This window comes from Rhinoraja longicauda, chromosome 43, assembly GCF_053455715.1.
Source record: "Rhinoraja longicauda isolate Sanriku21f chromosome 43, sRhiLon1.1, whole genome shotgun sequence".
Classification (NCBI taxonomy): domain Eukaryota; kingdom Metazoa; phylum Chordata; class Chondrichthyes; order Rajiformes; family Arhynchobatidae; genus Rhinoraja; species Rhinoraja longicauda.
In genome coordinates, this window is record NC_135995.1 from 5,919,336 (window position 1) to 5,934,011 (window position 14,676).

Here is a 14,676-nt window from a genome sequence, read left to right on the forward strand (position 1 = left end):
GTGTTACCCTTTTGTATGTTTGTTTTGTACTCTGAATAAAAGCTTTTGTATATATTTTTTTAAAAGAGACCCGGGTTTGATCCTGACTACAGGTGCTGTCTGTACGGGGTTTATACGCTATCTCCGTGACCGTGTGGGTTTTCTCCGGGTGCCCTGGTTTCCTCCCACTCCAAAAACGTGCAGGTTTGTAGGTTAATTGGCTGCAGTAAATTGTCCCTCATGGTGTAGGATAGTGCTTGTGTGTGGGGTGATACATGGTGATCGCTGGTCAGCGTGGACTCGTTGAGACAAAGGGCCTGTTTCCACGCTCCATCTCTAAAGCCTAAAATAAAGAATACTTAATTCCAGTGAAGTTTCCTATCAGTGCAAGACTAAACTGTTTAAATGTTGGGATAGTCCCTGCCTCAACTACCTCCTCTGGCAGCTTGTTCCACACATCCGTGGGCTGAATGGCCTAATTCTGCTCCTATCACTTATGACCTTCGTCAGCTTGACGGCGGCTGAATCTAATCCCCTCCATTAGAGTCGGAAGACGGGTCCCGACCCGAAACATTGCCTATCCATGTCCCCCACAGATGCTGCCTGACCCGCTGAGTTACTCCGGCGCTGTGTATTTTATTTGTAATCCAGCATCTGCAGTTCCTTGTGTCTCCCCTCCATTTCCTGACGCTGCCCTCGCCCTCCCTCCCGCCCGCACTCACCAGGGTCCCACACACGCACGCACTCGTCGCCCACCGCGGGAACCTCACGGCGGCCGGAGGAGCAGGGACCACGTCACAAGCGCATCGGACACAGACTGGGGAAACAGCTTGCATGAGCTGCGTGTGTATTGATGCAGCACTGCAGAGGGTGAAGCCGGCCGGCTGAACAAAGAGCATAAACACTGGACGGTGCATGTGTGCAGGCGCTGCAGCGGCAGGGGTGGAGAGCCGAGCGCTGGGAAGGTTTGGTGATGAGGCAGGAGGGGATTACACAGTGACCAGCGCCGTGCGTCCACTGAGCCGCTGCACTTCCCATCAGCAACAACAGGGAACATGATGCACGGAGCTCCCAGGTAGTTGGTGCAACCGCCATTAAACATACTCCAATCACATTGATTCACAACACAATTACTTTAATAACATGAGAATAACATGAACAGATTTAGCCGGGACAACGCGGGTGCTGGTCAATCGCCTCACACAGAAATATTTAAAATACAACACAGAATGATACAAATTAAAACACATTTCGGGTCTCAAACCTCCGTTAAATAAATCTCATCAACCAACACAACCAACGATTCAATTTACAAACTCACCTTCTGCTTATACTTCGAACAACACTTCAAACTTTCAAACTCCAGTGTCAGCATTTTACTGATCACCGCTTCAAGAAATCTCACAGGAATAAAGTGAAACCTGCAGGGACCAGCAGTTTGATCAAAGTAACCGGAGCAATGAGCCCACGGCACAGAACGGTTCTCCTGACTTGCGGCAACAATAAAAGTGGCTGATGTATCAATCACCATGTTGATGAACTCAGTGCGAGAACCAGACTGCATCACAACAGCACAGTCAGAATATCCCAGTGGGGGCAGTCTATCCCAGTCGGAAAATGCAGTCTGGAGAGGGTCGGACATGCGGCAATGATACCCGTCCCTGGTCCCCAATTCACACAGGGAGTGGGAACCACGGACCCATCCCTTATACCCCAGACTTCTCCACACAAAGTATCACCATAAAGAGGGAAATACAGCAAGTGCCAATATTGATACTGACTGGAAACATAAATAATTACTCAACGTAATTCAAAAGGAAATAATTGAAATAATATAAAACAAAATAATATAAAGGAAATGATAACACTGACAATTGGTGACCTTTTACTGTTCTACACAGGCTCTCAGGTGAACAGTGAAAGCTGCTGTGTCCTTCACACGGGGCACATTTCACGGCAGGTGTGAGCTTTCTGCTGATTGAGATAAGAAAAGCTCTTCCCACAGACAGAACATGTGTACGGCCTCTCTCCGGTGTGGGTCCGCTGGTGTCGGTGGAGGCTCCCTGAGTGTGCAAAGCTCTTCCCACAGACAGAACATGTGTGCGGCCTCTCTCCGGTGTGGGTCCGCTGGTGTAGGTGGAGGTGCCCTGCCTGTACAAAGCTCTTCCCACAGACAGAACATGTGTACGGCCTCTCTCCAGTGTGGGTCCGCTGGTGTTGGTGGAGGTTCCCTGCCAGTGCAAAGCCCTTCCCACAGACAGAACATGTATACGGCCTCTCTCCGGTGTGGGTCCGCTGGTGTAGGTGGAGGCTCCCTGAGTGTGCAAAGCTCTTCCCACAGACAGAACATGTGTATGGCCTCTCTCCGGTGTGGGTCCGCTGGTGTAGGTGGAGGTTCCGGGCCCGTGCAAAGCACTTCCCACAGACAGAACATGTGTACGGCCACTCTCCGGTGTGGGTCCGCTGGTGGTCGTGGAGGCTCCCTGCCCGCGTGAAACACTTCCCACATTCAGCACATTCATGCCGTCTCTCCGTTATACGTCCTGGAATATCACCTGACTTCCCTATTGCCCTCCTTCCGTCAGGTGGTGTGAATGGACTCTGCTCACGTTTACTTTGTGGATCTGTGTCCACTCTGGCAGTAGAAGGTTGACCAGCTGGCGTTGGTATGGAGGCTTCAGGATGCCTTCTTAAGTGCCTTGTAAGGTACTCCGCCGTGGTGAATGCTATAGTGCAGTGAGGGCAGGGATGACAGTCTCCTTGGGTCACGCCGTCTACCGCTGGAGAAGGAAACAGAAATGATCACTTTCAGCAAAAAAATCCACACTCTGATTTGGAAGACAGATTAGTAAATGCTTCAGTGTTAATGGAGCTGCTCGGAGATGTTAATTGAAATAATTTACAGGCGTGACTAGTGAAAGATTGTGGGGAGGAGGGAGTTATCAATCACCAGATGATTCTGTTAAAGACTCGAGGGGGATGGATTCTGTCTTTGATATCCCCCAAGGAACAAGGTACACGTCAGTAAGTTTTTAAGAATTCTTCTAACCCAGTGTGATAACTGGTTTGTTAAAATGGGCAAGTGAAAAGCGAAGTGCAGATGTCAAATAACATCATGAGCTGGGAGTTGCTGAGGACGACAGCAGGGCAAAGGGGCTGACTGCATCTTTGTAAATGCTCAGTGATTCAGCGTGAGTTGCTCCAAGGATGTTTTGAATAAAATCAGTGCATCCACAAAGTTTTTGTGCTTCTGACACCTGCGACATCATTCAGCACAATTCTCTGCACTTCACTATTCTGCAAATTTCTCATCCTTACTACAACTGCTGCTTTGTTTTTGATCATAGTTCTGACGTGCCACTTTAAACACCCGTAATTATTTTACAGTAAATTAGTTAAAGTTTGATTGTGTTGAACAATCCCTGTTCCAGGCGTACACTGGCCCTATCCCTGACCTCTATCTCCGTCACATTGACAAGTGCATCGGTACTCCCTCCTGCACCCATCCAGAACTCATGGACTTCATTAACTTCACCACCAATTTCCATCCTGCACTCAAATTCACTTGGACCATCTTTGACACCACCCTCGCCTTTCTTGATCTCAGTCTCCATCACAGGCTGACATCTATTACAAACCCACTGACAGTCCACAACTACCTTGTCTACATTTCTTCCCACCCTGCTTCCTGCAAAGACTCCCATCCCCTACTCCTAATTCCTCCGTCTACGCCACATCAAGATGAGGGGTTCCCTACCAGGACATCTGACATGTCCTCATTCTTTAGGGAATGGAGGTTCCCCTCTCCCATCAGAGATGAGGCCTCACTCCTGTTTCCTCGGTACCCCACAGCTCTGCCTTCCTGTCCTCTCCCTATTCGTAACAGAGACAGAGTCCCGCTAGTCCTTACCTTTCACCCCATCAGCCCTCGCATACAACACATAATCCTCCGACATTTTCGCCACCTCCAACGGTATCCCACCACTAGTCACGTCTTCCCATCTCCACCCCTTTCCGCCTTCCACAGAAACCGTTCCCTCCGCAACTCCCTGGTTAATTGGGCGCTTCCCACCCAAACCACTCCCTCCCCAGGTACCTTCCCCTGCAGGAGATGCAACATCTGCCCCAATACCTCCTCCTTCAAATCTGTCCAGGCACCCCAACAGTCCTTTCAGGTTGGGCAGAGGTTCACTTGCACCTCCTCCAACCTCATCTACTGTGTTCAAGATGTGGACTCTTATACATCGGCAAGACCAAACATCGTTTTGCTGAACACCTTCACGCAGTCCGCCTGAACCTACCTGATCTCCTGGTTGCTAAACATTTTAATTCTCCTACCCATTCCCACACTGACCTTTCTGTCCTAGGTCTCCGCCATTGTCAGAGTGAGGTTAAACGCAAATTGGAGGAACAGCATCGCATATTTTGCTTGGGAAGCTTGCAGCCCAGTGGTATGAATATTGATTTCTCTAACTTCAAGTAACCCCGGCATTCCCTTTCTCTCCAGCCGCTATTTAATTAAAAATGGCTGCCGTGTTGAACTGTATGAATATTTATAAACATCAAGAGAAAAATCATGACCATGGAATATAATTTTGCATTTAGTAATACCAAGCATGATGTAATGCAGAGTATGTTTAAAGGTAACAGTGCTGTTGTGCATGGAGTCAACTCCAAGAAAAGTGTTTTGAAGGATAAAAGTAACAGTCTATTATGTGAACTTATGAAGCATTTGTAACCCTTCGAGCCAGCACCACCATTCAATGTGATCATGGCTAATCATCCACAATCAGTTCCCTGTTCCTGCCTTCTCCCCATATCCCTCGATTCCGCTAGCCCCAAGAGCTCTATCTAACTCTCTTTTGAATGCAGCCAGTGAATTGGCCTCCACTGCCTATTGAGGCAGAGAATTCCACAAATTCACAACTCTATGGGTGAAAATGTTTTTCCTCATCTCGGTTCTAAATGGTCTACCCCTTATTCTTAAACTGTGGTCCCTGGTTTTGGACTCCCCCAACATCATAGAAACATCTAAAATAGGTGGAGGCCATTTGGCCCTTCGAGCCATTTGGCCCTTCACAGTGCTCATGGCTGATCTTCCACAATCATTAACCTGTACCTGCCTTCTCCCCATATCTCTGGATTCCACTAGCTCTACCGAACTCTTAAATTCATTCAGTGAATTGGCCTCCATTGCCTGCTGTGGCAGAGAATTCTACAAATTCACAACTCTCTGGGTGAAAAAGTTTCTTCTCACCTCAGTTTTAAATGGCCTCCCCTTTATTCTTAGAATGTGTCCCCTGGTTCTGGATTCCCCCAACATTGGGAATTTTTTTCCTGCATCTGCCTTGTCCAGTCCCTTTATAATTTTATGTCTCTATAAGATCCCCTCTCATCATTCTAAACTCCAGTGAATATAACCATAGTCTTTCCAATCTTTCCTCATATGACAGTCCCTCCATCCCAGGGATTAACCTCGTGAACCTACACTGCACTGCCTAAATAGCAAGGACGTCCTACCTCAAATTAGGAGACAAAAACGGCACACAATACTCCAAATGTGGTCTCACCAGGGCCCTATACAACTGCATAAAGACCTCTTTACTCTTATACTCAAATCCTGTTGTTATGAAGGCCAACATGCCATAAGCTTTCTTCACAGCCTGCTGTACCTGCACGCTTACTTTCAGTGACTGGTGTACAAGGATACCAAGGTCTCGTTGCAATTCCCCTTTACCTAATCTGACACCATTGATATAATAATCTGCTTCCTTATTTTTGCCGCCAAAGTGGATAACCTCAGTTATCTACATTATACTGCATCTGCCATGCATCTGCCCACTCACTCAACCTGTCCAATTCACCTAGCAACCTCCTAACATTATCCTCACAGTTCCCACTGCCACCCAGCTTTGTGTCATCCGCAAACGTGCTAGTGTTACTTCTACTTCCATCATCCAAATCACTTATATTGTAAATAGTTGCGGCCCCAGCACTGAGCCTTACGGCACTCCACTCTCCACTGCCTGCCATTCTGAAAAGGACCCGTTTATTCCTACTCTTTGCTTCCTGTCTGCCAACCAATTCTCTATCCATGTCCATACCCTACCCCCAATGCCATGTGATTTAATTTTGTTCACCAACCTCCCGTGTGGTACCTAATCAAACAACGGCTTTCTGAAAGTCTAGAAACACTACATCCACTTGCTCTCCTTCATCCATTTTACTTGTCACATCCTCAAAAAATTCCAGATGATTAGTCAAGCAGGATTTCCCCTTCATAAATCCATGCTGACTTGGACCAATCCTTTTACCACTATCCAGATGTGCCGTTATTACCTATTTAATAATTGACTCCAGCATCTTCCCCATCACCGATGTCAGGTTAACTGGTCTATAATTCCCCGTTTCCTCTCTCGCTCCTTTCTTGAAAAGTGGGATAACATTAGCTACCCTCCAATCCACAGGAACTGATCCTGAATATATTGAACATTGGAAATTAATCACTAATGCGTCCATGATTTCTAGAGCCACCTCCTTGAGTACCCTGGGATGCAGACCATCAGGCCCTGGGGATTTATCAGCCTTCAGTCCCATCAGTCTACCAATCCTATTTCTCGCCTAATGCAAATTTCTTTTAGTTCCTCTGACTCCCTTGATACTCTGTCCACTAGTGCATCTGGAAGATTGTTAGTGCCTTCATTAGAGAAGACAGGTCCAAAGTACCTGTTCAAATCTTCCGCCATTTCCTTGTTACCCATAATAATTTCACCCGTTTCTGCCTTCAAGGGACCCACATTTGCCTTTACTAATATTTTTCTCTTAACATACCTAAAGAAGCTTTTACTATCCTTCTTTATATTCTTGTCCAGCTTCGCTTCCTACCTCATCTTTTCAGCCCGTATTGCCCTTTTTGCCGTCTTCTGTTGTCCTTTGAAAGTTGCCCACTCCTCTGGCTTCCCGCTACTCTTTGCTATCTTATACATCTTTTCTTTTCGTTTTATTCCATCTCTAACTTCCCTTGTCAGCTACGGTTGCCTCCTACACCCGTTAGAATCTATCTTCGCCTTTGGAATGAAATTATCCTGCATCTTCTGGATTATGCCCAGAAATTCCTGCCATTGCTGTTCCACCGTCATTCCTGCTAGGATCCCTTTCTATTTCACCTTGGCCAGCTCTTCTCTCATGCCTTCATAGTCCCCTTTGTTCAACGGCAACACCGACACTTCTGATTTAACCTTCTCCCGCTCAAATTGCATATTCAAACTAATTATATTACAGTCACTACCTCCAAGCGGTTCCTTTACCTTGAGTTCCCTTATTAAATCTGGTTCAATGGACAACACAAAATCCAGAATTGCCTTCTCCCTGGTAGGCTCCAATACAAGCTGTTCAAAGAATCCATCTTGGAGGCAATCTACAAACTCCCTTTCTTGGGGTCCTGTATCATACTGATTTTCCCAGTCTGCCTGCATATTGAAATCTCTTTAACCACCCTACCATTACCTTTGTTACATGCCAATATTAACTCCTGATGCAACTTGCACCTTATATCCAGGCTACTGTACCTTTATTACTTGCCAATTTTAACTCCTGATGCAACTTGCACCCTATAACTATGCAAAAAGAAAAGAGATTTAATAAAGTATACAATGTAGAAAAGTAATTGCATGGTTTTGTATCTAAACTGCACTTTACCAAATGCAAGACAAGGTGAGTTGGCCGGACTAATATAATTTTACATGAGTGCAACTGTGATGAACAGATTTGGCTCAGGGAATCATGTGGTGGAATAAGAGAGAAGGTTAATCAAAAATGTCAAAGAAAGAGAGCATTTCACAAAAGGGAAATCAAATATTTGTGTTGTCAAATTCAATCTTCATATAGAAAGGAAAAAAATGCTGAATTCGTGGGAAAATGAATTTGAAACTGAAATGAGTCTGGAAACGTTCTATCTAAGATGAATGCTGGTAATCCCAGCAAGTCAGAGAAGAATTATGGAAATAAAAACAGTGTTAGCATCTCACATTGAAGTTCCAACAAAGGGGCTTCCTCCTCAAACATTATTTGTGTTTCTCTTTCCACAGATGATGCTGGATATCTTGTGCGACATGACAGAATTAACTGGTAGCTTTGCAATAAAGAATCCTTTGGGACTCCTTGTTTAAATGACAGGAACGTACATTGATCTTATGAGTGATGAAGTGAAAACAGAACATAGAGAAATATATTAAGCCATTTACTGATATATTAAGGTCAGATTGCTTAGATTAGGAGATTAGATGGAAAGTTATGACAGTTGGCAAATAGACATCTTCAAAGACATCTTAGAGCAAGGCACCTGCAATGTTTCCAAGATTATTGCTGACAAGAAGGTAGATGGCAAAATAACTCACAAAATGACATAGATACCCTCAAAATGACATAGCAGGAAAAGTTAAAAGACAAGAAGATAAAGAAAGATTAACAATTCATTGTTCTTCCCACAATGTATCACAACAGTTTGATTAATATTTTTGGTAACGTCAGTTGGTCATACTGCACATAGCCCTACATTAATAATACACAAAGCAATACTCTTACATTCACATCATTTATGATGCCCCCAGTTACCAGGAAAGTGCCTACATAAATTGGACATGAACCACACTTTCTTTAAACAGTCACTGTCAGTTTACCGGGGAATCAATGTCAGATTCCAATGTCTGACAAAATTCCAGAAGTTAACATCAAATGTTACGGAAAGTACCAGTGATTAATGTTAAAAGAAAAAAATTCTTCATGAGTGAACACAATTTTGTGCTCTTGAACCAAAGCCCGCATTGTTCCACCATTGCACTGGCTACCAATGCACCATGCCATCACTTCAATGCTCCTAATGAAATATGGTTGCTTTGAAGAAATAAATTGGTTCCTTTGGACATACACAGGTAATCGTCATTACGGAGCTCCTGTTCTTTTGTATAGATGATCCTCTCTTTATTTCGTAAATTATAAATTATTTTGTCTGTCTGTTTGGTCGTTTCCTCGCTTGTAGATCCCAAAACTGAAAAAAGAAAGCCAAAAATAACCTAATTACATTGTTTCAAGTCAGGTAAGTGGTTGAACTGTAAAATATGGAAGTTAGTTACGTAATATGCAACATGTTCTATGAGTTGAATTGAAATGACATGGTGGTAGTCAGATGGTCATTATATCATCTCCATCATTTACTGGAATGCACAGGAGTTACTCATTTTGAGTTTTACTTTTACAAACAGAATTACCTGTTGCTCTTTTGATTCTTTTCACCAACACTGTGCCTTCCTTCGTTTCCTCAGCGGCTCCTCCCAAATCTCTTTTGCCCTCCCCTGTAATGACCTGTAAAGAGACATTTTGGTGCAACCTGTGATTCATAAGGACACAAATAGATTGGCTCTACTTCTTCTCGATTATTTCTTCCATCGCATTATTAACTTTGAAACTCAAATAAGCTACAAATAAAAGCAGTAACTGCCTTGTGTGCAATATTTCAGTGAACTCTCGTCTTTCATACTCTACTCTAAAAGGAAGTTTGATATTGTCAGCAAATATGGGAAAATGTGGGAACAATTGTTCCTCTTTCAACAATAAAAACTTATTTGCGAATGTTAGCACCTGACTCCAACAGCAGTGACGAAGATTTGTCTAAAAAGCAGTCATTTCTATCTTGTAGAAAATAAAATGCCAATGTAGAGCCACTCTGTTAATTCTCACATGTCCTTTATCCTGGGAATAATTTCTGTTCTTACCTTTACGACGGGCTTTCTTTTCGTATTCTTGCCTTTTGCATTCTTAAAAGGATGCCTAAAGATTCTGACTCCTTAGGAAAAAAAGTGCCACATCAGTGCTGCTTTGGAAAAGCACAGATTGTATCTCAATAGTTTGGCAATTCTGGATATATCTAATGTTTTAGAGTTAAAAATGGAAGCAACATATCACAAAATTAAAAATTAGGAAAAGTAAATTTATATTTCATAAATAACACATTGGGAAAAACATTTCCAATTTAACAAGTATCCTACCACTCCAAAGATAAGAATAAAATCACCCTTGCACCAGATTCCATAGGCTAATGGCCAAATTGATTAGAATCAATTATAGTTGAAAAACTGCATTTAATGTGCAGTTTTGTTCTCCTAACCTGAGGAAAGACGTTCTTGCCTTAGAGGGAGGTCAGAGAAGGTTCACCAGATTGATCCCTGGGATGGCGGGACTTACATATGAGGAAAGACTAGATAGACTGGGCTTGTACTCGCTGGAATTTAGAAGACTGAGGGAGGATCTTATAGAAACATATAAAATTCTTAAGGGGTTGGAGAGGCTAGATGCGGGAAGATTGTTCCCGATGTTGGGGGAGTCCAGAACCAGGGGTCACAGCTTAAGGATAAGGGGGAAGTCTTTTAGGACCGAGATGAGAAAACATTTCTTCACACAGAGAGTGGTGAGTCTGTGGAATTCTCTGCCACAGAAGGTAGTTGAGGCCAGTTCATTGGCTATATTTAAGATGGAGTTAGATGTGGCCCTTTTTGCTAAAGGGATCAGGGGGTATGGAGAGAAGGCAGGTACAGGCTACTGAGCTGAATGATCAGCCATGATCATATTGAATGGCGGTGCAGGCTCGAAGAGCCGAATGGCCTACTCCTGCACCTATTTTCTATGCTTCTATGTTTCTAATATTTCAAACAGATTTAAATTACGTTTTGCATTTTTTGTCAGAAGTTTAGGTGTCGAATCCTCATCTGATTCGCTAGATTCGTAGACTTGGGTTTGACGCCTTCTCCTCCGATTTGTCATGAATTCTGGCTTTGGTACATCCAATCCTGTGAAAAATAAAAATGCTCATCATCTGTTATGGCCAACTTCAAGTATTTATCTTCACTGAACTTAACAGTGCAAATATCTGTGGAAATATCACTTTGCAATGTTATCATTATTTCCTCCAGAGTATTCATGCTATTATTCAATTGTCACGTCTATTTGACAAAGACAGCAAACAACCTTACAATTATTTTTCAGAGTTAAAGAAAAATCAACCAGCATGAAGAGTATGACGGATGAGAATGTGTATATTTCCAGGTCAGAAATCGCAATGACCACTCGTCCCTGTAGTAAGTGAAATCAATCAGAATTCTTCTTTCCATTCCTCCAGGTTTAAAGTAATGGCTTATTCTAGCTGCCTGTACTCAGTGACACTTTGTGCCATGGTTGAGTAAATGGATTGAATAATGAACAACTAGGGCAACCTACCTCTTCATTAATGGGAACATTGACCTTTGTCCAATTTCTGATTTCAGGACTGTGACAAGTTGCAACATCAAAAAGCATAACTGTGCCCCAATGTCTATGGGGTTGTGCTATCCATGGTCACCATCTTCTGAATGACATAAAGCTTTGGTATTGATTGTAAAGTTAGTTCAATTTGAAATCAATGATGGAATTTTTGAATGTTGGTAAGGAACCTCTCCTGGAGGAAATAGTCATTAAAAGCAAAACTGTACATATCCTGCTGCCAATAGTTATAAGACAAATCTTACGGTTTGACACACGTAACCTGCCTGATATATTATTATTAACTCCTGCCTGATATATTAATGCCTTGCAAAGTCAATAAATTTGCAAGGCATTAATATATCAGGCAGGAGTTTCTCCCTTGGGACCTTTCAAATTTTCCAATGACCAGTGGGCACAGCGGTTAAGTTGCTGCCTTACAGCGAATGCAGCGCCGGAGACTCGGGTTCGATCCCGACTACAGGTGGTGTCTGTACGGAATTTGTACGTTCTCCCCATGACCTGCGTAGGTTTTCTCCAAGGTCTTCAGTTTCCTCCCACACTCCAAAGATGTACAGGTATGTAGGTTAACTGGCTTGGTAAATGTAAAAAGAAATTGTTCCTAGAAGTGTATAGGAAAGTGTTAATACGGGGATCGCTGGTCGGCGCGGACCCAGTGGGCCGAAAGGGCCTCTTTCCGCACTGTATCTCAAAAACGAACTAAAAAAGTGTGTGTGCACATAAAAATGAGGGCAGGAACAGATACCGCAACATTTAATTCTAAACATTATCTTTCAGACATTTGTTTATTAATTGAAAGATTGAGGGCATCACAGGCAGAGCTGGCATTTCTTGTTCTTTCCAAATTGCCCCTTGTGTGACATGGTGCAGAATGTGGAGGTTGTGGTGCTCCCAAGCACCCATTGCCCTCAACCTTTATGATGTAGAGGCTGCAGGTTTGGGACATGTTGTTATAGAAGTCTTACCACAAAGACTCCAGTGCATTATGGAGATAGTAAACAGTGCATTTCAGGTTGGAGAAACCAGTGTACTTTGGAATGAAGAGTGCCAGGCTTCTTGAGTGTTGTGGATGATCTCTTCCAGGGATGTTGAGATATATTTCAATGTCCACATTGATATCCCTTGTTTATTGGCAGTCCCTTGGTGTAGAGGATCACTACTCCCATTCCAGCTCTGTCAGTTTTGAGAGAACTGATTCTGTCGGTCTTTGAGTAAGCTAAAGATTCTGCTGCTGATGTCTATATGAGTGAATGGCTTATGAGGTTGGGATCATGATATTTTTGAGACTCTTTGATTTCCTGAAGAGGTCAAAAGGCCTTCCAGGTTGTCCTCCTCCATTTTGAACAGCCACATATCAAGGATTCCCACAAATTAATTATGCTGTTACATTTTCACAAAGGGCAGCCATAAAGCATTTTCTGCATTCTGCAAGATCTGGAGCCTTGATGCCACTTTGTTCATCTGGGAGAAACCAATGCCTATGGTTTACATAATCCTGTCAATTAATTTGCAGAATTTTACAAAGAGAGCAGTTGGTTTATGTTTATTGTTGTCACGTGTTTGCAATACTGGGAAAAGCTTTAACTTGCATGCTATCCAATCAAATCACATAATACATCACAAGTAGAAAAGGTAGAGTGAAGGTAAAGATGGCAGACTGCTAAATATATTTCTCAGTATTGTCATGTAACAGTTCCAGAGAAAATGAACTAGGTTGGAGAATCGGGACTGTATCTAGCTTATCGAGGACCATTCAGTAGTCTGTTAACTGTGGGGAACAGTGGCTGTTGTTTCAATGAGATTGGTCCACAAAGAATTGTTGGTAATCTTACGCCCAAGAATCATTTGAACTTTGGCACTATTGATGATGATTGGGGCATGTATTCTATCCTGAAGTCGAGAACTAGCTTTTCATCTTGTGACATTGAAGGGGATGTTGTTAATTTGACACTAAGTTACAAGGTACTCTTTCTCCTTCCTGTACTCTGTCTCCTCATTGTTCATGACCAGACAGCGGTGTCATCTGCAAACTTATAAATGCGTCATTAATGACACATTTGATTAAGCATCGACAAACTTGTGGAGCCTGTTGCAAGTAGTACCTGTCTCTGAGACATTAAGGAGAGCAGGAATTACTGTTGCACAGTGGACCAAACAGTTAGTCTCAGATTGGAGTCTGTATCTTCAATTACTCATTCCATCACACAACAGAAATCACTGCCTGTGTTTTCCTCCAATGGGTTTTTCCAGACATATGGAAATATATTCCCATTTTCCAAGGCTCATTATGGAAATGTTTTGCAGGGGTGTGCTGTACTTGAGGGAGCAGTGACATGTTAAGAGAGGAACTTCAAGGATAAAACACAAAGTGTTGGAATAACTCAGTCTCTGGCATGCACAAGTGATGACACAGGTTTGTTTGATCCCGATCCCAATTTTTCCAAATTATGTCAAGTTTATTGTTGTATGCATGTACGATGTAGATACAATGAAAGGCTACTTTGCAGAAGCATAACAGGTTTAGAGACGGATATACATAAAATTAATTATGTAGAAATTCTGTAAGACTGCTGCGAGAAGACTGTGCAACTCTACAAGACATCAGTCAAATTACGTTGTTATGAAAAGTCTATGGTTGTGCAATAGGAATCACGGTTGCATTAGGATTGCACATATGGTTTCAAGAATATAGTTGTCAGAAAGTAGCAAATCCTGATCCTGGTGGTGAGACTTCAGGCTTCAGTACCTCCTACTTGATTGTAGCAGCAAGATGAGAGAACAGCCCGGATGAATGGGAACCTTGATGACCGATGCCGCCTTCTTGAGGTGGGTTCTCATGTAGATGCTATTGATGGTGGGGAGGTGTGTGCCTGTGATGGACTGGGTCGAGTCCACCACACCATGCAGCCTCTTGCATTCCTCTGCATTGGATTGCCTTAGCAGGCCATGATGCAACCAGTCAGGATACTTTCTACAGTACATCTGCACAAGTTTGTTAAGAGTTCAGCTAGAGGTTATTGTTGCAGCACCACTCAACCAATTTCCCTCTCTCTCACATCCAGTTGCAAAGGAAGGCACAGAGAACCAGGTACTGGGCCTTACTGGTAATTTGGAGGGGATGATAGTGTTGAATGCCAAGCTGTAGTTGATGAATAGCTGTCTGACATGTATTCTCGATGGTCTACAGCAGAGTGCAGAGCCAGTGAGATAGCATCTACTGTTGACCAGCTTTGACAGTTCACAAACTGAAGTGGATCCAAGTCATAGAACATAGAAAATAGATGCAGGAGGAGGCCATTTGGCCCTTCGAGCCAGCACCGCCATTCATTGTGATCATGGCTGATCATCTACAATCAGTAACCTGTGCCTGCCTTCTCCCCATATCCC

The 14,676-nt window shown here is 43.3% G+C and overlaps 1 protein-coding gene across 1 annotated transcript; it reads right to left on the reverse strand.

Moving 5' to 3' along the window:
- Positions 1-1,169: 1,169 nt before the first annotated feature.
- On the reverse strand, positions 1,170-12,402 carry LOC144612203 (uncharacterized). Its single transcript, XM_078431760.1, has 4 exons — positions 12,321-12,402; positions 10,698-10,820; positions 8,906-9,025; positions 1,170-2,759 (listed from the first exon to the last, which is right to left on the reverse strand). Exons 1-4 carry the CDS (start codon positions 12,400-12,402, stop codon positions 1,915-1,917), a joined length of 1,170 nt encoding a protein of 389 aa, XP_078287886.1. The 3' UTR covers positions 1,170-1,914.
- Positions 12,403-14,676: the final 2,274 nt, after the last annotated feature.